Raw genomic sequence first — 25303 nt, 5'->3', positions numbered from 1 at the left:
CTCCTTGAAGATTGCCCTGTCAAAGTTCACCTTATACACTAGAGGATTAGGGGGAATCGACCAGTACTACTGCCAGAAATTAAGGGCTGCACTTGACGAGGGAGCTGAGCCAAGGAAAAGTCATGTAGAAAGTTCGAAGCCTTAACTCGAATGGTTTGAAGGTCAGAAGAGCAGCCTCCCACACGGTCAGAATTTCTCATTTCCCAAATCATCCAAAAGATCACAGTAACTAGGTTGATATCAAAGCTATCCCCCATCTCCATTAACATCTCCATTAGGTCAGCAAACCTCATGAATCTATGCTTTAGAAGCTTCTAACTAGCTGCATTAGTTTCCTAAATGACCCTCAAAGCAGGGCAACTCCACAAGGAATGGATAGTATCCTCACAATCCGAGTGGCATCTAGGACAGGTGACTGAAGAGACCACTTTGCATTTCCACAAATTCAGCAGGGTGGGGATAGCTTCATGTGTTGCTTTCCATAGCATGTGTTTTACCTTGGGGGGACCTACAAGCTCCAAATTCTAGTCCACATTTTTTTACTTCGACCCATGTTAGAGCAGTTTGGAGCAAGGCCCCTTTCAGACTTAGGTAGCATCTGGTATGTACTCCGAGTAGAGTAAATTCCCCGATTTGAAGGAAACCAAACTTGTTTGTCCGGGGTCTGATTGATACTCAAAGGCAAACCAACAACAATACTAGCTTCATGGATTGTGTTGGAGATGCACTGATGTGGTGCTGGCCAAAACTTTTGCTTAAATCATAACTCATAAAATGCAAAATAATGAAAGTAATTAATTAGCTATTTTTTCTTTCATTCCTTGAGAGTGATGTGGTCTAGTGCTTAATTATGACAAAACGTCACAAAGGGAGTGGACCCCATACATGGGACCCCCCATAGGGCCCATTCCCTTTGTGAGAACCCGGAGCTATGCATCACGAGTATGTAAGAATTGGCCCTAGTGCTTATATAAAGCTTAGGTCCAACCATCATTTTCACAATTACCTCCACTTTCCTTAGTTGGAGTGTGATGGATGCAATGGTTTGATAAGGGGCAAGAATATTAGGATTTGCACCCATGAATGGTGAAAAAAAAAGGGAAAAAAAATTCAGAAATTTTATAATCTATGGTTGAAATTTAAAGTGAATTTTAACTTTCAATCTCACCCTTAGAGTATTTGTATAAGCCCGTTCAAAATTTTATGTCTACTTTAAAATAATAATCTATTTTTTTTATTTTACATAGTCACTTTTCAAAATACTCCACATCAAATTATTTATTTTACACAATATTTTTTTAAAATAACAAATTTTTATTCACATAGTATGTGTATAATAGAAAAGATGTAAAATTTACACATTTTGGCCTAAAAATAGCCCATTTCAGTGAGTATATAATTGTGTAAATTTATAAATTTGCTACAATAGTCATGCAAATTTACACAAATACTATTCATTTTACATTTAATTTCTTATTATTTATTTATGTATCCAGATAAAAGAAAGAAAGTTGGTGATGGTTGTCACATGTGAAACAAGAGAAACAACAACAAAAAATTAAGAAAAATTTATATTTTAATTAAATGTAATATAAAATAGATAATCTAATGTGAGTTGTTTTGAAAAACAAATATATAAAAATAGCAAAAATAGATTATTATATTAAAATAGACAGAAATTTTGCGAAACACCCTTAATTCGCTATCTCTTATACCAGAACTTGATGACTTTGTGGGGTATGGGAGACAAAGACTGAGATTCAAGTCTCTTGGAGAAAACTTCACACACATATACATATATACACTTAACTTATGTTAGAATAGAATTTTTATTTTGTATAAAATAAAAAATAAAAACTTGATAACTTTTTTTTTTTTTTATCAACCTAAAACTTGATGACTTGATCCAATAACTAGAGACGAGATACTGAAATCCAAGTCAAGCACAAATAGTATCCATTATAGAGAGATTCATGGACAAGGCGTGCTCTGTATCGGATCTGGGTACGTCAATTTAATAGCTTTAACAACTTTTTTTTGTAATAGTAATTGTGATTGTGATTGTGATTGTGATTTGTGAGAGTACATGTGGATGTGGTCATTTAATTGAAATAGTTGCCCGTATGGTCATCTACCCAAAAGGAAATAAATAAATAAATAAATGAAAAGCGTTTCAAAAGATCCTCTTTTTTTTAGGTTTTTATGATCAGTCATAATTACTTTTGTGATAGCTCCATTTGCTTAAAAATTTTCTACATTTTATACATAAAAACACACAATCAACTAATGTTTCACATCAAAATAGTGCTAGTTGATAAGAGTTACTTCACAAACACACAAAAGACTCGAATTTATATGAGATATTCTCTCAATTTCAATAATATACAATTAGATCTAGTATAAATTGTTGATCATAATATATATAGATAGAACTTATAACAGGATTTCGAAAAATAAGTAATTTTTGTTAGGCCTTTAAGTTTTTACTAGTTGGAATTTCTAGTTATCTTGTTAGATTATTTTTTAATTTTTACAAATAATTTGAATTAAAAAAAATAGATTTTAGCTCTTTGTAACACATTTTAAAAATTTTTTTAAAAAGTTACCAAACATTATATATTTTGATGGATATTGTGCAAATAACCTATCGAATATAAGAAATTTTTTCTCTTGTGTGTGTGAGAGTTTGTTTCTAAAATAATAATAATAAGTAATTCTCAAACAGACATGTCCTATTAAATCTTCCAATATTTTCTTTAATTAAAGGAAATCTTTCACTTCTTTTTATCATATACTAGTGGATTTCTTTAAGTAAATTCATGTGTAACATATCATTTATGTGAAAAATAAGAATAATAATTGGTGTTTTAAGGAGAGAGAGAGAGAGAGAGAGAGAGAGAGAGAGAGAGAGAGGACCTCAACTAAGTGGAAGTTCATGAAATAAAATATATAAATGCGTTCATTACTAAGTGAAGCCTAAGATAACTTCAACTCCACAAAAATACTTATTTAAAATTAAATGCCTACCTATTTTCAAAAAGATAAAATAAATAAATGATAAAATTTCCAAGTGTTTATTTAATTAATAAGAACTTAGAACAATAATAAAATGTAACATCTCCTTTATGATTCAACCATAACAAACTTATAAGCAACTTTAAAAAATTCTATGAAATTCTATGTATAAAAGTGTAGGTGTCAAGAATATCCCCACATATATAGTAACTTACTAAAGTATGTGAGCTTCCAATCTTCAGATTCTAACACCCCATATAGTGTCGTGACCTTTTGGTATTATTGACATTGTCAAGTCCCATGTGCAACTCATTTTACATGTTGCAATGTTTGAAAATGAAAAAAAAAATCATTATCCAAAAAACCTAGTGTTGTAGCCCTAAATACAAAGATTAATGATTTAATTTGGGGAAAAAAACAAATAAAGGAGAAAAAGTAATACAAATTAATATATATTTGCAAAGTAATTTGAGTAGATTCAACTACAAAACACAAAAAACCAGTGGTAATACTGCATCATACGAATCAAGTTTGTGCCAAATTGCAACCAACTTGACCAAATCAAGTGGAGAAATTTCAGACTTGCCACCGGCCAATGAGGGAGTTGGATTGAGCTAGTCGAATTACACGTCAGGTGGTGATTTGTTCAGTTGAAATTGGCAACGGTGAAGCAACGAAAAATATATGCTCAGATCTAATGAGATCTCGCCAGATCCAGTGAAGTTCTTGCTTGATCTAGTGAGATCTTGTCAGATCAAGTGAAGATCTCGCTGGATCTGGTGGATCTCCACTAATTTATTGTCAGAAAACACTTGAAATTCGCTGGATATGTTGGTTTCCACAGTTGAGTCAGGTGGCTTGGGTTTTAGAGAAGCAAGCCCACCAATCGACCTGCCAGTGTTGGATTTTGTGGGTGGAGACCTGCCGCTAACCGCCAAAGTTATCAATTCAGACAACAGGCAATTTGGATCCGATCAAGTGCAGTAGGTAAGTCGGTTTATTGGGTGACTTGGACACCCTTAAGAATGCCACCATTTATATATATATATATATATTATTTATACTACATGAAAATATAAGAGCATCCACATCAGTTCCTTCATTTTACACATTCACTTTTACACTAAAAACTCACTTTTTCTATTTTACACATCCAATTTTACAAAACACCCACACAGTTCATCTATCCTACCACCCTTTTTAATTAAATAATCAATTTTCTTTAATATTTTATTATTTTCCCAACTACTTCATATAATTACCGTGCTCTCTCTCTCCCAACTCATTTCTGACTTTTGCTCTCTCTCTTTATACCCATCTCTCAGACTCTCCCTCTCCCTCTGCCATTCGATCAACTCTCCCTCTGCCTTTGCCTCTCGATCAACTCTCCATCTCCCTCTCGATTAACTCCTTCTCCAATCATGAGCTCAGACCACGATCCGCAAGTCCAATCACGATCCGCGAGCTTCGATCACGATCTACGAGCTCCGATCACGATCTACGAGCTCTGATCGGCGATCCGCGAGTCCGATCGCAATCCGCGAGCTTCGATCCAGCATCCGCAAGCTCCGATCTGCGTCCACGAGCTCCGATCCACGGCAAGACCCACGAGCTTCGACCAGTCAAGCACCGATCTGTGTTTGTTTGTGTATGTTTGTGTTTTTTATTTTTGAGCAAAGTATATCTCTGTGTATATTCTGTGTTGAGAAAAAGATGAGAGAATGGAATCTATTGAGCACGGATCAGAGAGAGAAAAAAAAGAGCGAAGGAGAAAATGATAAAATATTGTATAAACAAGTTACAGTAGCCGTGTGTATTTACACGGTTACTGTAGCTCGTGGATGGTTTTGCACGATTTTACCCAGTTTTAACTCCACTGATGTAGGAAATTTTTTGCTCAAAATGTATAAAATTGAAATTTTTTTACATTATACATGACTATCCACCAACTGATGTGAATGGACAAAAGGGCAGCAGGCTAAAGCATTTACAAAATTCTGGGTGCATCCGTAATACGAATATACGATGGATCGGGAATTTAGGGACTAGTCACAAGCTAAAATGTATACCGGATGTCATGTAATACAAAAATCCCAATGGCAATTAGAAAGCAGGAAAAAGAAAGTGGGCATAAGTAATGGACCACAAGCTAAAACTTTTCCTCGTTCAACAGCGACGTGTAATGTAATACAACTACATTACTTGTTCCATTCCACTTCTACCACCTCCTCAATTCTCTCCCTCTCATAAATTAAAAAGCTTTAACTTTGCTCTCTCCTCTGACCACTCTCTCATCCTCTTATCTTACTTTAGGCCTCTCACATCCTTCTCCTAACAAAAAAAAAAAAAAAGTCAAAAACCAAACCAAACTAAACAACACCACAACCCATCTTCTCTCTCCCAAAGCCTATAATCTCAAAACACCCTTTATAGCATCTTCAATGGTGAGTTTAGAATCTCTGAAATCTTAGGCCATAACCCACTTTGAATTTTGCAACTTTATCATGGGTCACGGCTCAAAGATCTGATTTTTAGCACTGAATCTCCACTATAATATTAGATAAGATCTCATAGAAAGAGAAACAAATAATAATGGGAAGCAAATGGAGGAAAGTGAAGCTATCTCTTGGCATGAACACTTGCCTCTTCGTTCCTCAAACTCTAGAGGATTCCTCCTCATCCACCGCTAGACTCTCCGACTCCGTTTCTCTCTCCACAGGCCATGGCTCCAACCGTCGCCCAACCACACCTACTCCGTCCTCTTCGGGGCTCCGCTTGTCTTTTACCGGATCCAAATCTTCTTCAAAGGTTTGCATTTTACGTTAGACCCAATACTATATAACATGTTTTGAGGCTTTCATTAAAGGGTTGTTTCTTATTATGAATCTTTGCAAGTTGGTTTTGATTGGATTAAGGATGTTTAAATTTGTTTATGAGATTAGTTTAGTTTAGGTGTTTTTCTTTTTTTATTTTAATGTTGTTTTGTTGGGTGGTTTACTGTTTTCTTGGCTTTAAAAAAAAAAAAAATCCATTGTAGATTCTGATTGAACCTCTGGATTATTTTGGTTATAACTTTTTTTTTATTATTTGATGCAAATAGTTGATTTGATTTATGTAATAGTATTGGTCATAGTTAATAACGGGTCTTATTTGTTGGTATTAAGTATATGTGTGTTTGTGTGAGATATTTAATGATAAGAAATTGTTGGTGTCGCAGTCAGTGAATTCAAGTGGTGGTGGGGGATGGGGGTCATAATGTGATGATGTATGTGTGTATTGTGGAGGTGGGTGTTGGTTGTCATGTTGTTTTCAAGCGGTATTGAGGGTTGTGGGGTTGGATAAAGTGGAGTAGTCCCTTTGAGAGGACCGTGTTTGTTTGGCTTATTAGAAAAGGAAATACACTAATACAATGCAATGTTTCTTTCCTTTCCAATCCTCTCTTCAAAGGAAAGTGCTTTGTCTGGTCAGCAACTGCACTGTGTCTATGCCACAATCACACAAAAAACCTCTCTCTCTCTCTCTCTCTCTCCTTTTGATGCCAATTCTACAAAAGCCTGTGGACCGTTGATTGTGAGCTTTCCTGCAAATAAGCTTCAACAAAGGAAAAAGGGGTGGTTGAAGAAAATTAAAAAAAAAAAAAAAATTAAAAATAGTAATACTAGAGAAAATCATCATTTACTCTTCTTTTGATGGGCTTTATTTATTTATTTTTATTTTTCCTTTTACTTCTTTTGCTATATTGCCTTGAAAGCTTCATCATTAGTTTCAGCATTTCAACCAGGGGAAAAACTAAAGGGTTGAGAATTGTTGATTATTCTTACTTTTTAAAAAGTCACCTCCTTGATTGTTGTTAAAAACCCATTATGTCATCCCCAATGTTTTGACTACCTAACATTGACTTCCTTTCCTTGTTGTTTAGCTGATTTACTAAAGGGTCATACAGTGTCTGTGAATAAGTTGTTTTTAAAAAAAGAAATTCTCGAGATTGGCATATATCATATGGTATAGATATGTTGTCTTCTATTTAATCTTTTTATGCACTGGTCTCAATAGTGGACCTGCATTGGGACAGAAAGGGTCAGTATCAGACAAATTAGTGTCACAGAGAGCTTTGGCAATTTCACATATTTCCAGAAATAGTGAACATTAAAATTTGATGGTTTTCAGAGTGACGAATCTAAAATAGTTTGATTTGGATGATTGGATCTGAGGCCTTAACCAAAACACATTACATTTTCCCATTTGAACTTAACTTTGATAATGCTGGCTCTTAATTTTGTAAAATATGATATTGGAGTTAGTCCTCCAAACACTGTTAATCTTCAGAAGTTCACATACGAGAAAAGATCTAGTTAATGAAAAATGCATTGTAAATTTTACACAAAACAAATTCACATGCAGAATAGTTCTCTTGAACCTTCAATCTTCATTAAAAAATGATGCTTGAAAATTTTCAGTTAGTCCACTGATAATAATAATAATAAAAAAAAAATCCATAAAAACTCCACTCACGCACACAACACCCCCCCCCCCCCCAAAAAAAAAAAAAAAATTGTCCATTGGTTTTTGACATTTGAAGCTGGCGCTGGGGTATCTTTTATGTTAATTGTTATGCTCTGATGTTATAATGAGTATTTAAGCTCTGAAATTTTAGGTTTCTCAAAAAAATTGATAATGCCTGTCAAAACCAAGTGGTTCCTTTTTTTTCCACTTTAGTATTGTAAAATATAATTTCTTTACTGTTGTTGATGAACTCTGAGATAAATAGTTATGCAATGACTTAAAAGCTATTTGAACTGCAACACCAAATACAGAAACTTGGATTCTCAACTAAGAGAGCATTTAGAGGTACAGACATTTGCAAATAATTATAATTTTATTCAACTCATATCCTATAACCATCATTGTAGAGGTTTTTTTTTAAAAAAAGAATGTAAATAATTTCATAGATTTGTCTATAGTCTAAATACTCCTGTCTATTATGTTGGCATCATAGTAAACTTTTCTTTTGATGACAAAGAGTGGTTTGCACTTCCTCTAGGATTTTATGAATTTGCCTGAGATCCTGCCTTTCTCCGGCAGTAGGACTTCCTCCTTGTCCCATCTCTTTGATGTGAGTTTTGGGAGTTTTTTTTTTGGGGGGGCCGGGGGTGGGAGATTGTATGAAGTGTCTTCCACATCAATTCATGTTGACACAGTTGCCTCATTTTTTATTTTGCATGTATGTTTTTAATTTTTTGCTATTTAGAATCTTATATATGTCAGTGGGATCATTCGTTCTCACCAGCTTGCATTTCTAAACTGCAGAAGACTTGTGCAATATGCCTGACCACCATGAAACCAGGCCAGGGTCATGCCATATTCACTGCAGAATGCTCCCATTCTTTCCACTTTCACTGTATTACCTCAAATGTAAAACACGGGAACCAAGTTTGCCCAATTTGCCGAGCAAAATGGAAAGAAATTCCCTTTCAAAGCCCGGCATCTGATCTTTCCCACGGAAGGTCAAGAATCAACCCTGTAGGTTGGCCTCAAGATGATGCTTGGATGACTGTTCTACGACGTCTCCCTTCTCCTCGGTTAGATGCAAGTCGGCAGATTTCTTCAGTATTTCATGCCCCTGAGCCAGTTGTCTTTGATGATGATGAAGTTTTGGATCACCAACCTGAGATTACTGAGAAAAGCACATCTGCTAAAGAAGCTTTTGATAAAAATTCTACTGGAACAATAGATATCGAAACATATACAGAAGTTTCTGCTGTTCCTAGGTCATCGTCTCATGATAATTTTAATGTACTAATCCATCTGAAGGCTCCGGTTACAATTGAAAGACAAGATAGCAACAGAAACCTGACTGAATTGCCACCAGTACCTCAAAATTCTCGTGCTCCAGTTGACCTTGTCACTGTGCTTGATGTCAGTGGCAGCATGGCAGGTACCAAGCTTGCTTTGCTGAAACGAGCCATGGGCTTTGTAATAGAGAACCTTGGCCCCTCTGACCGGCTGTCTGTAATTGCTTTCTCGTCAACAGCCCGTCGCCTCTTTCCTCTCCGTCAAATGACTGATTCTGGACGGCAGCAGGCATTACAGGCTGTCAATTCTCTAATTTCAAACGGTGGGACAAACATCGCTGAAGGCCTAAAGAAAGGTGCAAAGGTGTTGGTAGACCGCAAGTGGAAGAACCCTGTTTGCAGTATTATACTTTTATCTGATGGGCAGGATACATATACTGTCGGTGGTCCTGCTGGGAGCCATGCTCAAACACGCTACCAATCACTTTTACCAATCTCAACCCGTCGTAATAATGGTGAAGGCTTGCAAATTCCGGTGCATGCATTTGGATTTGGTGCTGACCATGATGCTGCATCAATGCATTCAATCTCTGAGATTTCTGGGGGGACATTTTCTTTCATAGAAGCTGAGGGTGTAATTCAGGATGCATTTGCACAATGCATTGGGGGCCTCCTGAGCGTGGTAGTGCAAGAGCTACAAGTTAGAGTACAGTGTGTTCACCCAAGTTTGGAACTCAGTTCAATAAAGGCAGGAAGTTACCGAACCAGCACACTGTCAGATAAAAGAATAGGCTTTATTGATGTTGGAGACATGTATGCTGAAGAGGAGAGGAACTTTTTGGTGACAATCAATATTCCAGTTGGTTGTTCCAATGATGATATGGCACTTCTAAAATTTAGATGTGCTTATAAAGACCCAATTACAAAAGAAATGTTGACTATGGAAGAAGACAGGGAAGTAAAGATTCAGAGACCTGAAGTCACAGGAGAACTGATTGTGTCCATGGAAGTGGACAGGCAGCGAAACAGGCTGCGTGCTGCAGAGGCAATGGCTGAAGCTAGAGTTTCAGCTGAACGTGGTGATCTAGCTGGTGCAGTCTCCGTCCTGGAGAGCTGTCATAGGGTATTATCTGAGACTCCCTCTGCACGTGCTGGTGACCGGTTATGTGTTGCACTTTGTGCTGAGTTGAAAGAGATGCAAGAAAGGATGGCAAACCGTCAGGTATATGAGGCATCTGGAAGGGCTTATGTTCTATCAGGACTGAGCTCGCACTCATGGCAGAGGGCAACTGCACGAGGTGATTCCACGGATAGTACAAGCCTTGTGCAAGCTTACCAAACCCCATCAATGGTAGACATGGTGACACGGTCTCAGACCATGATATTTGGAAACCCAGCGCCTCAACGATCCCTCAGGCCTGCTCAGTCATTTCCTGCCCGATCACGGCCACGGTAATTGTTGGATTTGTCTTAGGAAATTATCCTCACCTACATATTTTCTATATCCAGACCATTTTGTTTCTTTGTTATTATTATTATCATTTTCCTTATTGTGGTTTTTGGGAAGTGGGGTATAATTGGAGAGAGAAGTTTTGGGTGTTTTTAGTTAACATGGTGGAAATATTCCTTGTTTTGCCATGTAAATGAATAAGAATTGGGGGAAAGTTAAGATAATTGGGGCTTAGAAAAATAGTGAAAAGGGAAAAGTGGGATTTAAGGTTTATCAAGTGTGGTTCTGAGAAGATGTACATAGAGAAAATTTTCCCTTTAGTTTTTGTTTTTGTTTTTATATTTGGTCTTAAGAGAGGGGGTATAGCCTTGTAATTGTGGGGATACTTGGGGTGAAAATTTTTCACTTAAATATATGTATGACATATCTGCTCCTAATTCTATTCACAACTTCTGATTATTAGAATTGGCAAAGATTTGAGATTTCCTAGCATTTTCCCTACTTTTGAATGGTGTCAGCTTGAAGTAGTCGACATTCATCCAGAAACCTATGGCTTGTTTGCTCTGAATGTACAGTTTCAGAGCCTCAGTTTCACCATTATTAGATCTCACCAAAATGAGGATTCCTTAAAAACTTTGATTTTTTAATTGGATAAATAAAATGAAATAGAGCGGGTAACAGATTTGGCGGTCAAGCCAAGACCGGCACCTTTTGGTGTTTTAAACGGAAAGTATAGGGTTTAAATCTTTACTCCCTCAATTATCGAATTTTTTAAAAAAAGTACGGCGGGTCAAATTCAAAATTTCAGTCAAGGACCCTGGGATCTCGGGTGTTCACAACATAACTAAAAACAAGTTTATGATCAAACATAATGATGCCCACGTCAAATGAAGAGCTTGATCCGGAGTTTAGATATATTAGATGCATCCCACGATCTTAGAATAGCTTCTGTGTTCATTTAGTATGCCAAGAATATTTGGGCAATGCACGTTGCATGCAGCAAAATTTTCAGGTTAGTTTCAAGAGATTTTAAACGCCAACAGCCAATTACTTCAAATTTCTATTAATATATGGTTTTTTTTTTCTTCTGTTTAGATATAATATGAGGGTTTTTTTTTTTTTTTTTCTGTTTTTTCAGAAAAGATTTGGTAATTATTAGGGTTCATTTATTTTTATTTTTATGAAGTAGGAAAATTAGCATGGTTATTTTTGTTTTAATTGGTATGGAAGGAAAATTTATTTCTTGGAGTAAAAGAAAAGTCTATTCTTTACTAAAAAAACAATTTGCTCTTTCTTGTTTAAAAAAAAAATATATATATTCCTTGTCCCTCAAGGAATTGCCAAGCAAGCATATCCTAATATTGGTGAATCATGAAACAAATTTGAGAAGCTACATCATGGGAGCAAAAGTTGTGGTTCAAGATAACCAACCAGTCCATAACTTTTATAGCAGTGGAGTTACTTAAAAATTATTTAAATTTTAAACTCTAGTTTTTCAAATTTGATTGTTAGATTGTTTAATTAGACTTTAGAGATTGTGTCATTTAGTTTTTAAAATAATGAATTTTTTAATTTAAAGATCATATTGGATTACGTATTGATAAGTTTAATAAAATTTGTTATTAATTAATACAGACTTCATGTTAAGTTGTTTATATAAACAAATATGAAATTGTATTCGTAAAAGTGTTGAAATTAATTAAATTATTATTTTTGAATCATGGATAAAATTCTCAATAGAAAAATCAACATTAGAGTGAATACCACTTGCCCAAGGAAGTAGTAGTCATCGTGTTGCACAAAATTATTCGTAGTAATATTCGTGTTGAAGCTGACTTGAAAAATTGTTTGGACTATAAAAACTTGTTAAGGGAAATTGTTATGCGTTTATTTGATCTTAAATAAAAACTTTTTTTTATATATAATAATACAAAATTCATGTTTTAATTTTTTTTTCTTTTTAAATTTTGCATCCATGGGAGAGAAATTGTGGCTCCACGACTGGTAATAATATAATCTATTGATTGTATTTTTTTTTAGAAATAATTATAATATGCTGCTAATTTTCGTAGCTCAAACCTTTTCCTCTCAAGATTTCCAAGCACTTTGTACATGAGGATGTGTTAATTCAACTACAAAGCCTTTGACAATTGTATTTAAAGTATGAAAATATGAAGTTCTATTATTATGTATTCTTTGGTTATATCATATGTTTAAAAGTTTCTCATCACTTTCTCAACCAAAAAAAAAAGTTTCTTATCAATTTAGTTATCCAAGTGAGTGACAACATCAAAATACTTTATCATTGTAATTTGTCTTGAGATTCAAATTTAATATAACAATGATGTGTAAGATTGTAAAGCTCAAAAGTGTATACAACACTATAATATGAGGTTAATCAAAAGCTAAATGGTTTCAATTATATATATATATATGGGGGGTTTTGCTAACCTCATTAAGTTATATTATAACGGTATGATTTCAAAATTATTAAATATTAAATTATAAGTTTTAGTTGACTTTTACTTTTTTCCATAAAAATTTTCCTAAAATGATTTAGTAATATATGCCTTAAATGTATACATTAGTAAAACTCATAAAATAAAAAAAATGTTTGGCTTTTTATTAACATTCTTGAGGCGCAATTTTACAAGGCATAATTCTCATAGATATTCTTTAATTGAGAATAATTTATATTCCATTTTTAAACACTCTCAAATGTTTTTAGATTTTATTACATATTTAAACTATCAATTAGTATCTTGTCAGATCATATTTTCTTTAAGTAGTAAAATAGTTAATTCCAAATATAAAGACTTTCTTTTTTTCGAAGTGCATAGTAAATAACATATGAATACTTCATATTAATTATTATATTTCAAAATTAGAGATATATATAATATAAAAGTTAAAGTTACGCAATTTTATATTTATTTATAGAAACACGCAAATTTCTTAATTAATCGTAAAAGTTAAAGTTAGGCAAATTTGTGAAGTGATGATTGAAAGCATAAATTTAGTGAAGGTGAAAATTAGTCAGATAATTTCATCCAACCCGTTGAAAAGGAAGACCATACCTCTAGCATAAACACTGACCGTACGATGAGATCCCAAACCAGCTCCAGATCTAGCTGGTGGTCCCCTCCGCAGCACATGCCGATTCCCTCGTGACCTTCATTACTACTATATAAAAAAAAAAAAAAAAAAGAAGTGGGACCAGCTGGAAAAAGAAAGCAAGCGCCAGCCTCGCCTCGGCACCAGTGCCCCCATCAAAATCCTCAAAATTCTCGAAGTCTTTGCCCGCCCGCTTTCACTTTCGTGAATTCTCTGAAACGTTATTAATGCTTTGAAGCACTCTTTTCCACTGAAACTTTGAACCTCTCAGCTGCTTCAGCTTCAGCATTGCGAACCACATTCTTTAATTACTCTACTACTATTCACAAGTTCTGTACGTAGCAGATCTCTCAAACTTAGTGGAGTCTTTTTTTTTTTTTGGGGTGAAAAAGAAGTTTAGGTGAGGGATACGTATCTCGTACCAAGACCAAGGCAAGCTGCAGGCTTCAAAGAGGACATATATTGGACTTATAAACCATCCACTAAAAAAGATTATTGGCAGCGGAACTCAAACCTAAGCAGCACCAACCCCATTGGCTAGTGGAGTCATTTTTCTAGGTAGGCAATGCCATTCTTTCTTTCTTCTTCTATATTCTTTCCTAAACGAGCTCTTTTTTTTTTTTTTTTTCCTCTAGGAGCTAGATACTCTCTCCCTTCCATTTCAAAATTCAAACTTTTCTTTCTTTGCATTATTTTTTATTTTAAGTTTAAAGTCCAATTTTTTTATTTATTAATGTTACATTATTAGTATTTTTTTTAATTTTATAATTCTATATAACTGGGGACCCAGGATTTGAACTGAAATGTATTAGTTGAAAATGGCAGAATGTGCCATATGAGAGCTAATGGCTATTTGCTTAAGTTATCGTTTAAAATTTATATCGGAGGATGACATATTGACATTCTTTTAATTTACAGCTGTACTTTGATTTTCATCCTTTTATATCGTAGAATATTTAAATTTAGTATATAAAATATAAATTTGACCAAAATTTTTAAGAGTAGAAACTAGAAAGTGTTTTTATTTATTTTTGTTATTTTTATTTTTAGAGAAAGTGTAGAGGATTGTTTTACAACGTCATGATGTGGCACGAGAGGACTCGCTGTTTTTTTTAATATTGTGATTATTACATCCACCAAACACTACGACAATAGAGTCTGAGGAGATTCCATTTCCAAAGCCTAATCCAAACTCGCACTCAATTTTTGGCCGTTAATCAATTGGACGGTCACGATTCAAACGATTAAGTAGGCATATTATTAACTCGATATGGTTGTCCACGTCACATTGGGCCTACTGTGATGCAATTCCGTGGGACCCTACTTTAGCAGCTGACACAGTACACCTGGGGCCCATGTCGTGTATGCGTAATATGCGTTGAAATTATACTTTTCATGTCGCTTTATCAACTCACTCCAACAGTGTATTTGTTGGTCTGTCTTTGAAGCCAAGTTTGAAGTTTGTTTCACACATTTGACATTTGTACTAACCGTTATTTTTCAAAAAATTATAAATAAAGGAAGTTTCTTACCGTTGGATACGTTTTTTATCCAAAATTTTGACCTAAAATCATACTTACCAAAACAAAAATGGTAAAAAAACACATAAAATGTCACAATCTGTTCTACAACTATCTACGTGACAAATGTAAGTGGTTTGTCCATGTGAGAGTAATAGGCATTCAGTTTGACAAGTAAAATAAATGTGGCAAAAATTGGGACATTTTTGTTGTAGTAGTAGAACTACTCTTAACAAAATTTTAGCCAATCACTAATGATGATGATTAGCTAAAGTGAAGGTTAAGAAGTCTCTTTCGGATTTGAAAAAGTGTTGCTTTCGAAGAGGTGGGTGATGGGTTTGTTTTTATTTTTTATCATCATTCATTCCCTATTTGAATTATTTCAATATCAAGCACCCCATTATTCTCTATCCAGATAATTTGATGTCATATATGTAAGTCTTGTCTGCACTGCCTTTTTTTTACTTCCAGCTACTATTTGTGATGGGCATGCACGCCCAATAATCTAATTTTTTTATTTTCTGGGTATCTAAGATGTGCTTTCATTTGACTAATCATGTTTAGAATATGAAAAGCAAGTTAGTGGGGGCATGTGGGTTTTGATTTGTCTGAAATTTGGAATACTTTTCAGCTGCCTATGAACTGCTTTACTAGTTTTTATCAGATTCTCAGACAAGCTTGTGGGTTGTTTGGTTTGGCTTTGCTGTTTCTTACTCTCTTAAGTGTAGCAATTGTTCTGAAAATGCTTATTCATTTTCTACTCTCTTTAGTTAACCATATTTATGTTTATAGGTTGGCCATTTTTGTCTCCATTAATGCCCTTGTCTTCATTTTGGTGAGCTGAGACTGCAGTTATACCTTGAGGTAGGGCTCATATCCAACTGAATATATTAATTTTATTATTTGATGTAACTATGCTGCGGTAATGCATATAAGTTTTAAATGACTGGTGGAAATGTGCTAGTTTCTTATGCATTAATGCATTTTAAGTTTTCAAGTTTTGTGTCATTATCTCTGGATATATAGTTAATCAGCTAGCTATTCCAAAATGTAGATGACCAATAACTATACAGAGTAATTATACCAAGAACTTGAATTTAAAGTCTCCTGCTATAGTCTTAACTTTTTACTGGTCCATACATGGCGTGGGAATTTTTAGTACTAAGGTTGGCATGAATTGGAAGTTTCAGATGTTTGTTGGCCAACCATGAAATTGGACATTCCAAATATCTCTATTCTTGACTTCAGGGTGTCTATATGTGTCTCAGATTTTCTGAGAATATCAATACCAACTCTAGGTTTCACCAGTGTTCACTCTCCCAGGCCCCCCACACCTTGCTCTCCTCCTGCAATTTCATCCTTTTTAGATGATTTGAAAGTGAAAATTGAAAATGGTTCGTTGTTTTCAGCTCTGTTTTGATGTTCACATCATCTTAATATATGTAACTTGATGGGTTATGAGAGATTTTTTTTCCTCCATTCATATAAGTTTTTTGATTCATTTCATTAACATTTCCATTTCCTTTTTCTTCCTGCATAGATACTTGGTTTCTTGCTTGAATTAAAATGTTAACTTTTATCAGCTTATGCAGTTTGGAGGAATTCGAGATCAGTGAAATTTAAAGAGGAAAGCTCTTGTCCCTAATGAAGGTTGATTCAGAACACTCCTTTTCCATAATGTTTTTTATGATTTCTACAACAGTATAATTTTGACTCAGTTTACTTTGTTCTTTTCGTTGCTAAAAAAAATGTAATGTTATTTTAACCAGTTTCTTGGGAACATTACTGAAATTGCTAGGTCTTTTATAACTAATTGAAGATTAAATCCAGGTTTTTATTAATTTATATTTTTTGAAGCTTGCTATCAGCAGACTTGACTAGTAAGTTTAAAATGATTTGGGAACACTATAATGTTAAACATAATCAGAAATACCTGCTGTCAGTTTGTAAGATGTTGATGTTGAAATTATCGTTTTTCTCTTTGGCAAATTATGAAGTACAAAATTTTGATGATTTGTAAGTGTGTTGAACGGATTCATTCTTTTTCCATTCTACTGTTAGGTTGGTAACAAATGAAGCTCCAAACCAAAGTTGTTATTGCTTGTCTCCTCAGTTTGATCTGGATTCAGCAAAGCCATTGTGGTTAGTATTAGAACTTATATTATTTCAGGAATTTGTCTCTGATTATTTTTAGCTTAATAATGGGAAAAACAAGGAAAATCTTTACCTGGATTGCAAGCTTCTGAAACTTAAAATGGCCCAAATCCTGAACAAAGTTGGGGATTTATGGGCCAACCAAAGAATACACTTGATTTCTCTTATGTTCAACAAGTTGTTGTATAGAATCGGCAAATAGTGTTGCTTTTATTTCAATATTTTAAGCAATTATGTATTTGAAGAGACCTAGTCATGGCATTGCTTCTTAGCAATAACATCTACAAATAAAAAGTTATGAAGCTTGTTTCTCAAGTTCAATATTTGGTGGCAGATGAACTTTCTGATACTTCTGGATTAAACAAATGGACATGTAAATGTTCTTCAACATATCAAGGAAACCAGAGCTATGCTCTTAAATCCAACTGTTCCACTTCCTGTGATTGCCTTCCAGGTATGCTGCATTTTTATGGTATATGAACCCAGAAGATTTGGTTTGCATGTTAAACTACTGCTGATTCAAGTATGCTGCTGATAAACATTTTGCATAACATCCTCTCTCTAAATCTCTAATTTTTAGTCAATTAATGTATTTGAATTCAATTATATGTGTTCTCATTCAAATTGGTTAAAAGAAAAGTTCCCTTAGAAGTAAGAGAAGATGAGAAAAAAAAAAAAAAAAAAAAAAGAGCATTACAGAGTAGTTCTATAGACAATTCAATGTTTTTGAGTAATATATTCAGATACCTTTTCAGACTTATTATTGATACGAGGGAACAATGAAACTTCATAGGGTCTTTTGTAGTTGAATTAAATATTCAATCAAATGATATTGAACATGTTTCTTATCTCTTCTCATTTAATTTGTTTTCACTTGAACCTCCTATCAATTGATGCTAGAACATAAAGTAAGGTAATAATTTCTCACATTGTCATTATTATAGTCTTGGATAAAGTGCGAGCCTTTGCTGCTATATTGGGTGTTTTCAATATGATGTTTCTACAATTGAATGGAGAAAGTCTCTGTAAGATGCATGTATGCGTGTGTTTCTCATATGTTTTATGGAAGCTCTTAGGAGAGATCTGAATGTCCTGGTTGCACTGTTTGTTGAATCCTTGTGTGTTGTAAGTTTATTATACCCATTAGGAGCATTGTGTGTTTTGAGTACCAACAATTGTTTTACTATACTATGCATTTTTTATAACGGTGTCTTTGCATTTATATATAACGTCCATCTAATTATATCATGTATCTCTGGGCAGCTGTGATCATTGAGTCATATGTAATGCTAACTTCATTAGATTATCCTCCAATGTAGATGCTGGAGGAAGTGGGGGCACATGGACGTGTACCTGTGCTGCTGACGGTTTCCCTAAAGTAGCTTCTAACAATGTTGATACTAACTGTTTTACAGCCTGCAACTGCACTTCTGGTATGTTAATCTGTCCATTTTTCTTTCTGTTGAAACCCTTACAGAACCTGAATAACTCAATAGTTAAATTGTCGCTTTGCTATGAATATGATTGATGTTCGCTTCCCATAAATTCTCTGTGGAACTGGGTGCTCATCATGCTCAAAATCAGAGTGTAGATTATGCATTAACTCTCAGCTTTATAGGGAATAATGATCAAATAATTGTGCTATTCTAGTGGATCTAAAACCTGATATCCTATTCGAATTAAGTTTTCTTTGATGGTGAAATTATTTTTTCCTTTGTCTTCTGTTCAAATGTTCTGGAATTGTATGGATAATGATGCATGAATCACCTGTTTTTGTATTGAACTTTTTTTATACGTAAGTCATTTTCCAGTGTTTAGATCAAGGTGCTCAAAAGCTTCTTGGGTTTCTGTTTTCTTCTTAATAGGATCTCTCAGCACGGCGCACGTCTCAAAAAAGCACATTTCAAGCAAAGTTGTTGTTATTGTTCTACTACTATGTGTCATACTCACAACTTTTGCTTTTCTTTCCTCTGCTATGTGCTATTTCTATCGAAGGGACAAGTGCCCTCTTCAACCACCATCTCTCTTATTTGATAAAGAAACAAGTTACAGTAGTGCTACCAGCTTAATTGGTCGTACAACTTCTTCCGCTGTAGAAACCCATGTTACTATAGATTCCCGCATATATCCTTCCGCAGGTAAATCATCACTTACCTTAGTTATAAGGTTGTTGAGATAAAATTGTTTCTTTAACATTTTCTTGCATGTTCATTTCCATCACAGATTAAAGTATCAAACTGGTTTTTATGTTTTACTTTTACAATCTTCTAATGTGCTTGTTTTTGTCCAACTTTGGGGTTCATAATTAAATCATCATAAATCCTCATTTTCTACCTCACAGGGTGCTTTCAGAAAGCTTCTTCTTTATTTAGAAGCCAAAGGGGGAATATACATGGAACAATAGTCCGGTTTTCATACTCTCAATTGGAAAGTGCAACCGAAAAGTTCTCAAACTCTAATCTTATAGGAGTTGGAGGAAGCAGCTCTGTTTATCGTGGTCAGCTCAAAAACGGCATAACTGTTGCAATTAAGCGACTAATAACTCAGGGTGGACCAGATGCAGACTCTCTATTTTTAACAGAGGTACTACCCTGATTTGTCGTAGTTTTGTTTCTTGGTTAAAATCATAGCATTTCCACATATGTTAAAAAAAAAAAAAAGGAATTATCTGATTTTTCTTCCCATTTGTTGTGGGCATTTTGCACCATCTCTTTGCTCAGATTGAACTGTTATCCAGACTTCACCATTGTCATGTGGTGCCTTTGCTTGGCTACTGCTCAGAATTTCTAGGAAAAGATGCTGAGAGGCTACTGGTGTTTGAGTACATGCCTAATGGTACTTTAAGAGAGAGCTTGGATGGTTACTTAGGGAAAAACATTGATTGGGCTACTCGAGTTACAATTGCAATTGGTGCTGCGAAGGGCTTGGAATATCTTCATGAAGCAGCTGCTCCAAGGGTTCTGCATAGTGATGTCAAATCAACAAACATTCTTCTGGATGATAATTGGAGGGCTAAAGTAAGAACTTGATTGTTTTAGACATATTATGTGATTATAAAATGTTAGTAATTAAACTCCCATTTCATAGAGAATCTAATCAAATTTTACCAGTAACCTTTTCTTACCCTTAGAGAAATTGGTTATTTCAGATGGTTGACTGATTGTCTTGGAAGTGTGAAGTTCTTGTCTCCTTATGAAATAAAATGAGAGAACTTTGAAAATAAGTAATCATCTATTCTCCCAGTGGACATACCTATAGTGATTGTTTTTCCTATTTACTTCATGTATGTACAGATAACTGATCTTGGCATGGCTAAAAGCTTAAGAGTGGATGGTCCACCCAGCTGTTCCAGTTCTCCAGCAAAAATGCAGGGGACTTTTGGTTATTTTGCACCTGAGTATGCAATTGTTGGAAAGGCCTCTCTCAAATCAGATGTTTTCAGCTTTGGGGTAGTTCTTCTTGAGCTTATTAGTGGCCGGCAGCCCATCTATAAATTAGCAAGCAAAGCAGAAGAAAGCCTTGTCATATGGGTATAGTGTATCCTCATTGTGTTTTTGCATTAAACCAATGTTTCTAAATGCATGTTCTATCTCGTCTAATATCTTGAACTTTTCTTCTTTTATTTTTAAGAATGAAATAATCAAAATATCAAATGGCTTGTGTCCTGCCCACCATGGTTAAAACACTTTGTTTTACGCTTTCAGCTTTTAAAGCAATGCAAGAGAATTTACCCTAGGTAAAGTTGAAATGCTTCTATGTATTGTGGGACACTACCATGAGAGAATTGGTTTGTTTGACACATGTGGACTTTAATACTTATCTCAACCCTGTTTTTAGTATTGTTTGCAGACTTATGAAAGTGTCCACCTTCATTTACTAAAAACATTTTGTAAGCATTTTGAGTGTATTATGCAATTTTGTTGAGAATACATTGTTGCTATTTGAACCTTCTGCCATCATGCAGCTGAGCTAATTGACACCCAACTGATATTTTCATCAGTGTTTTATAACATCTTGGAGTATATGCTGATCTTCAACTAACCTCAATTTGCACATTAGGCATTTTTCAACAGGCAGCCATTTTTAAAAAAACTTTTATATTTATATTGTGTTTGACAAAATCAGGAAAAATTAATCCATGTTTATTTGTTTTCATGTAGGCTACCCCTCATTTACAAGACAGTAGGCGAGTAATTACAGAGTTGCCTGATCCACGTTTAAACGGGAATTTCCCAGAAGAAGAGATGCAGATAATGGCTTACCTAGCAAAGGAGTGCCTGTTACTGGATCCTGATGATCGACCAACCATGAGTGAGGTTGTTCAAATCCTATCAACTATTGCACCTGAGAAATCTAGAAGGAGAAATCTCCCTGTAAATTTTTATCAGGTAATCAATTTGTGTCATTATTTTCTAGGTACTTTTGACTTTCTTATCACAGGTTTTCTTGTTTCTCTGGTCGGTATTTTACACTCTTTTACTAATGATTAGTGATTACTGGACCACCACAGGAAAGCCCTCATAAATCTTCATTGCTTAAACTTTTCAGCTCTCCTTGGAAGAGGCCTAGCTGATAAAGAATACCCTTTATAAGTGATTTTAAATCTTCTATATAGCAGTGACATTAGTAATGCATTTTTACTGAATTGTTTCAAGGAGGATCAACCAAGTATAATTGATATGTACTGAGAATTCTTATTTCAGCCTGCCTTTTCTTTGTCCAAACTATTTCTGACTAGTTAATTGAACATAGTTTAGCATTTTGTTTCTCTCCCAAGTTGTTTTTTCCTTAATCTCAGTAGACAGTCGAGGAATATTTTTGTAAATAACCATACAATGGCAAACTATTAAGTCAATTAAAATTGGATACGCAAGTGATAGAAAAAATAAAAATTAATATTTCAATCTAATTATTACAAGTACCTGTCAGGGTGCAGCTTAGTGGTGGGAAACTTGGGATGAGCTATAGACCTAGACATCCTAGGTTTTGATCCCCACTATACTTGAAATATTGTTCTAGTGGGTGGGGTTGTGTATCCGGGGTTTACTCCCCAGGGATGGTTCCAAAGGGCCTTGCCTTAGTGAGGTTCCACATCATCTAAAAATTATTATCAGATAAAGTCTTTTCTTCTTGCCTTCTAGGCAACTAGCCATGGTGCACATGCAATATATTTGTGCTAATAAAACAAAGAGGTTATCTGTAAAAATTTAGGAGAAATAAGTAATTGTTTATTTTTATCATAGTCAAGAATAAATCTTTTTTTTTTTTGAGGGGAAGTCAAGAATAAATCTAGTATGGTAAAAGTTATTCAAATTACCTTGCATTTAACTTGAGCTAGTTTTTTCACCTGATCATTTTTTTAATTTGCCATGTAGACTCATGGGATGAAAAGTGAATTGTACATTCAGAGACCTAACAACCAAGTAGAGGGTAGTGATGCAGAGTCTCAGAGGCCTGCCCCAGCCAGTAAACGGTCAAATCACTGTTCACTACAACTGTCAGGCCCTATTGATACAGAGGAGATAAGGCCAGCCTCATCGAGTAAAGAATCAACTGAGAGTTCACTGCCAGTAGATATTGACAGAATGCTGCATGTTGGAATCAACAGAGAAGCAGATACTGTTTCCACCGAGTTTATAGAGAGGTTGATCCTCTTGACTTCCAATAGTAGGAGTTGGCATGCCTCAGATGATGAGCCAGTGGACTTAACTGAGCCACGGTTTGAATCATTCCGCGTGGCCAATAAGAGCCTTTGACAAAAACTACCTGACATGTGCAGAGGGCTTAAGGAAAAGAGGGAAGAAAAAAAAAAAAATTCCTGGTAACATATGGTTTGTGGTGGTACAAGTTTGTTAAAGTATTTTCTTGGTTGAAGATTGCTCAAAGAGGATTTCATAGAGGAAGCAAGCAGATTTTTAGTTAGTTTTTTCCCCCTTTAAAGAAGAAGAGCAAATTATAGGCTATCTTGTTAGATGATCATATAAGTTTCTCAGTTGTATTTTATGTATTTTAATTGTTTATGTACAGATGGAATATAGAAAATTCAAATGGTATGTTTGGAGATGGATCAGATGTGATATGTGCTTGAGACATGCATGTTGTATATTGTGTTTGGCAGGTTTGGCCAAAGGTCGTGTTAGAGAGGCAAGGATCAGATAATCATACATCAGATATAAGACATGCTGAGCACCGACATAAATTAGTTTTGTAATTGTAACCAAGTCATGTTCCCTGAAGGACCCAAGTAGTAGGAGGTTTTCTTTAGATGATTTCAGCTTCTGCCTAACTAATTTTGATTTTTGAGGGTAAAAAAAGTCGGGGGATATAGTATTGTACTGCTATTTATCATCTAACTTTTGTGTCAAAGGGATACATGTAGTAATGTACAGCAGGGGAATAGAACAATGCCAAATTGTGAGTTGTTAGCCTCGTTCTTGGTATAACTAAATAAGTTATTTTTTTTTTGAGAAGATATAACTAAATAAGTTGGTACCATTCGTCAAAATGAAAATAAAGACTAAAGTAAATGTTATGTGCCATCAGTTGCACCAATTCTCTTCAACCTATGTACGAGTTTATAGCTTGGACCGACCGATCACCATGTGTTGGGGAATTTTAAATCAAGCTCACCAATGAGATCCAATGGTGCAACAAGATTCAGTCATGTACTCTTATCTTAGAGGTCTTAGCAAATGCCATATGTTTCGCTGTGTATGTTTGGGGTGAGTCTAAGTGGTTAAACTTGTCGTCAATATACACATTATGGTACACACCTGACTTAGTTCATATGGTAGTTGGAGTCTAATTCAAATTTGAAGTTCACGTTTGAATGGTAGATAGAGGGTATGACTTGAGGCAAGGACGGTGCCATATATTTTGACATACATAGCATCTACCTTCACCGGAAAGAGAGTCCTATCTCCTGCCAAATAGTTGTATTTTCAGAAATGGATCCACCTCCACCGCAGTCGACACCACTGCTTGGCCCAGCTCCACCTGGTGGAGGATTCTTAGACTGCTGGTGAGATGTTCTGCCCTTAACTTCTGTCTGATCTGCATGAAAAGTCAATGAAGCTGGTATTTTGACATAATGTTAGATCTACTTTTTTTTCCTTTAAATTTATGATTTTGGTCTTCATTCTGCAGTTTATGGTTTCTGTGCTGCTGTGGTTTATTTAGAAGCTGCTTTCCTCCACTCTTTGAGCCTGGGCCTCCCCCTCCCTAGTGGTGCATTACTTTTGTTCCTAATTTTCGAAGAGATGTATCGTTTGTGTATTTTGAGGGAAATAGTAACCAATGTCTAGTTGGCTTCTGATTTTGGTCATTAAATTTACATTAACACATTTAGACTTAACGTTTTTTTCTTGATTATTAAGTTTCATTTGTACTAGTCTAACCTTAAATTTTGTGGCAATGATACCTTTTTATCCTCTTGTTCATCTTGTTTCATGAATGTTCTCTATGTGGAAGTCTTAAGTCCTGGTTGCAGATGTTCCAGTGGTGTAAACTCCTCACATTTGTGTTCTCTACATTTGAGTTCTCACAATTTTTTTATGCGAGGGTTTGGAGTGGTCACAGGCTCACAACCAAGGTCTTTCTTATAGTGTGGCTTTGTGAGAGAGGCTGTATTCTTTGTGTGTGTGTGTGTGTGTGTGTGTTTGGTGATTTAATTTTGTTTTCATTATTATTGATTTGAATCCTATGAGTGCTATTTCATATCAAAGCTAAGTTAGAAATTAATTTGTTAGTAAATAAGCACCAAGTATAAGGCGGAGAAGTTTTGTGGCAAGGAAAAAATTTTCTTTGTCAAAGGTGAATGAAGGATCTCCTGATCCAACAAGGAGTTCATCTTTAACATACCATTGTTAAAAATGAGCAAATAAAAGTTTATGATAGCTTGGCAAAAGATTCATTCAACCTTTTGTATTTGTTCTTCACTTGGTTTGATAATCATTTGAGCATAATTGCCCTCCAACTAGTAGTGAAATAAAAATAAAAGGTTTCCTTTGGATTTTATTTAGTAGTATCAAAATCTATTCGGTTAAATATCAACCTTAATGTTTTCTTGGTAGTGCTTAGTAACTCCATGATGTGTGTATTGCTAATTTCTTGTCCTCGAGTCTTCCAAAGTCATAAACAAATGGAGGGCTCCTCCGATTAAAGAGTTCTAAAACATTTGGGCCAACAGATATTCATCAGTCTCTAGTAGTTGAAGGCCCGCATGTACATTAGTGGGCAATAATACAACAGTGAATTGG

General features: G+C 34.9%; 2 protein-coding genes and 1 long non-coding RNA gene across 12 annotated transcripts; all 3 read left to right on the top strand.

Moving 5' to 3' along the window:
- The first annotated feature begins 5243 nt into the window (after positions 1-5243).
- On the top strand, positions 5244-10716 carry LOC142607324 (E3 ubiquitin-protein ligase WAV3). The gene is made up of 2 exons (XM_075778770.1): positions 5244-5823; positions 8323-10716. Exons 1-2 carry the CDS (start codon positions 5608-5610, stop codon positions 10261-10263), a joined length of 2157 nt encoding a protein of 718 aa, XP_075634885.1. The 5' UTR covers positions 5244-5607; the 3' UTR covers positions 10264-10716.
- Positions 10717-13837: 3121 nt separating this feature from the next.
- Positions 13838-23108, top strand: LOC142605571 (receptor-like serine/threonine-protein kinase NCRK). Of its 10 annotated transcripts, none has more exons than XM_075776975.1 (12): positions 13838-13929; positions 15684-15755; positions 16484-16541; positions 16953-17033; positions 17380-17499; positions 18365-18478; positions 18911-19183; positions 19387-19628; positions 19766-20062; positions 20339-20575; positions 21206-21433; positions 22421-23108. In XM_075776975.1, exons 4-12 carry the CDS (start codon positions 16964-16966, stop codon positions 22799-22801), a joined length of 1962 nt encoding a protein of 653 aa, XP_075633090.1. In that variant the 5' UTR covers positions 13838-13929; positions 15684-15755; positions 16484-16541; positions 16953-16963; the 3' UTR covers positions 22802-23108. The 10 variants fall into 10 exon arrangements, with proteins under 10 accessions (XP_075633090.1, XP_075633094.1, XP_075633092.1 ...); XM_075776979.1 differs by having other exon boundaries at positions 16475-16541; XM_075776977.1 differs by lacking the exon at positions 13838-13929 and adding an exon at positions 15200-15216.
- A 653-nt stretch (positions 23109-23761) lies between these two features.
- On the top strand, positions 23762-24482 carry LOC142608043 (uncharacterized). Its single transcript, XR_012839413.1, has 2 exons — positions 23762-24066; positions 24192-24482. It is a non-coding gene; the product is annotated as an uncharacterized LOC142608043 (long non-coding RNA).
- The last annotated feature ends 821 nt before the right edge of the window (positions 24483-25303 follow it).

The sequence above is a fragment of the Castanea sativa genome, chromosome 8, assembly GCF_040712315.1.
Source record: "Castanea sativa cultivar Marrone di Chiusa Pesio chromosome 8, ASM4071231v1".
Lineage (NCBI taxonomy): Eukaryota > Viridiplantae > Streptophyta > Magnoliopsida > Fagales > Fagaceae > Castanea > Castanea sativa.
Note: the sequence above shows the minus strand (reverse complement) of the source record. Positions and strands in the feature narration are given on the sequence as shown.

What these genes read in the sequence shown, in the direction of transcription:
- LOC142607324 (XM_075778770.1), top strand. Translation starts at nt 5,608, where the DNA reads ATGGGAAGCAAATGGAGGAAAGTGAAGCTATCTCTTGGCATGAACACT. An exon ending in GATCCAAATCTTCTTCAAAG is followed by an intron (nt 5,824 to 8,322) that starts GTTTGCATTTTA and finishes TCTAAACTGCAG; the next exon opens with AAGACTTGTGCAATATGCCT.
- LOC142605571 (XM_075776975.1), top strand. Translation starts at nt 16,964, where the DNA reads ATGAAGCTCCAAACCAAAGTTGTTATTGCTTGTCTCCTCAGTTTGATC. An exon ending in TTCCTGTGATTGCCTTCCAG is followed by an intron (nt 17,500 to 18,364) that starts GTATGCTGCATT and finishes CCTCCAATGTAG; the next exon opens with ATGCTGGAGGAAGTGGGGGC. An exon ending in CCGCATATATCCTTCCGCAG is followed by an intron (nt 19,184 to 19,386) that starts GTAAATCATCAC and finishes TCTACCTCACAG; the next exon opens with GGTGCTTTCAGAAAGCTTCT.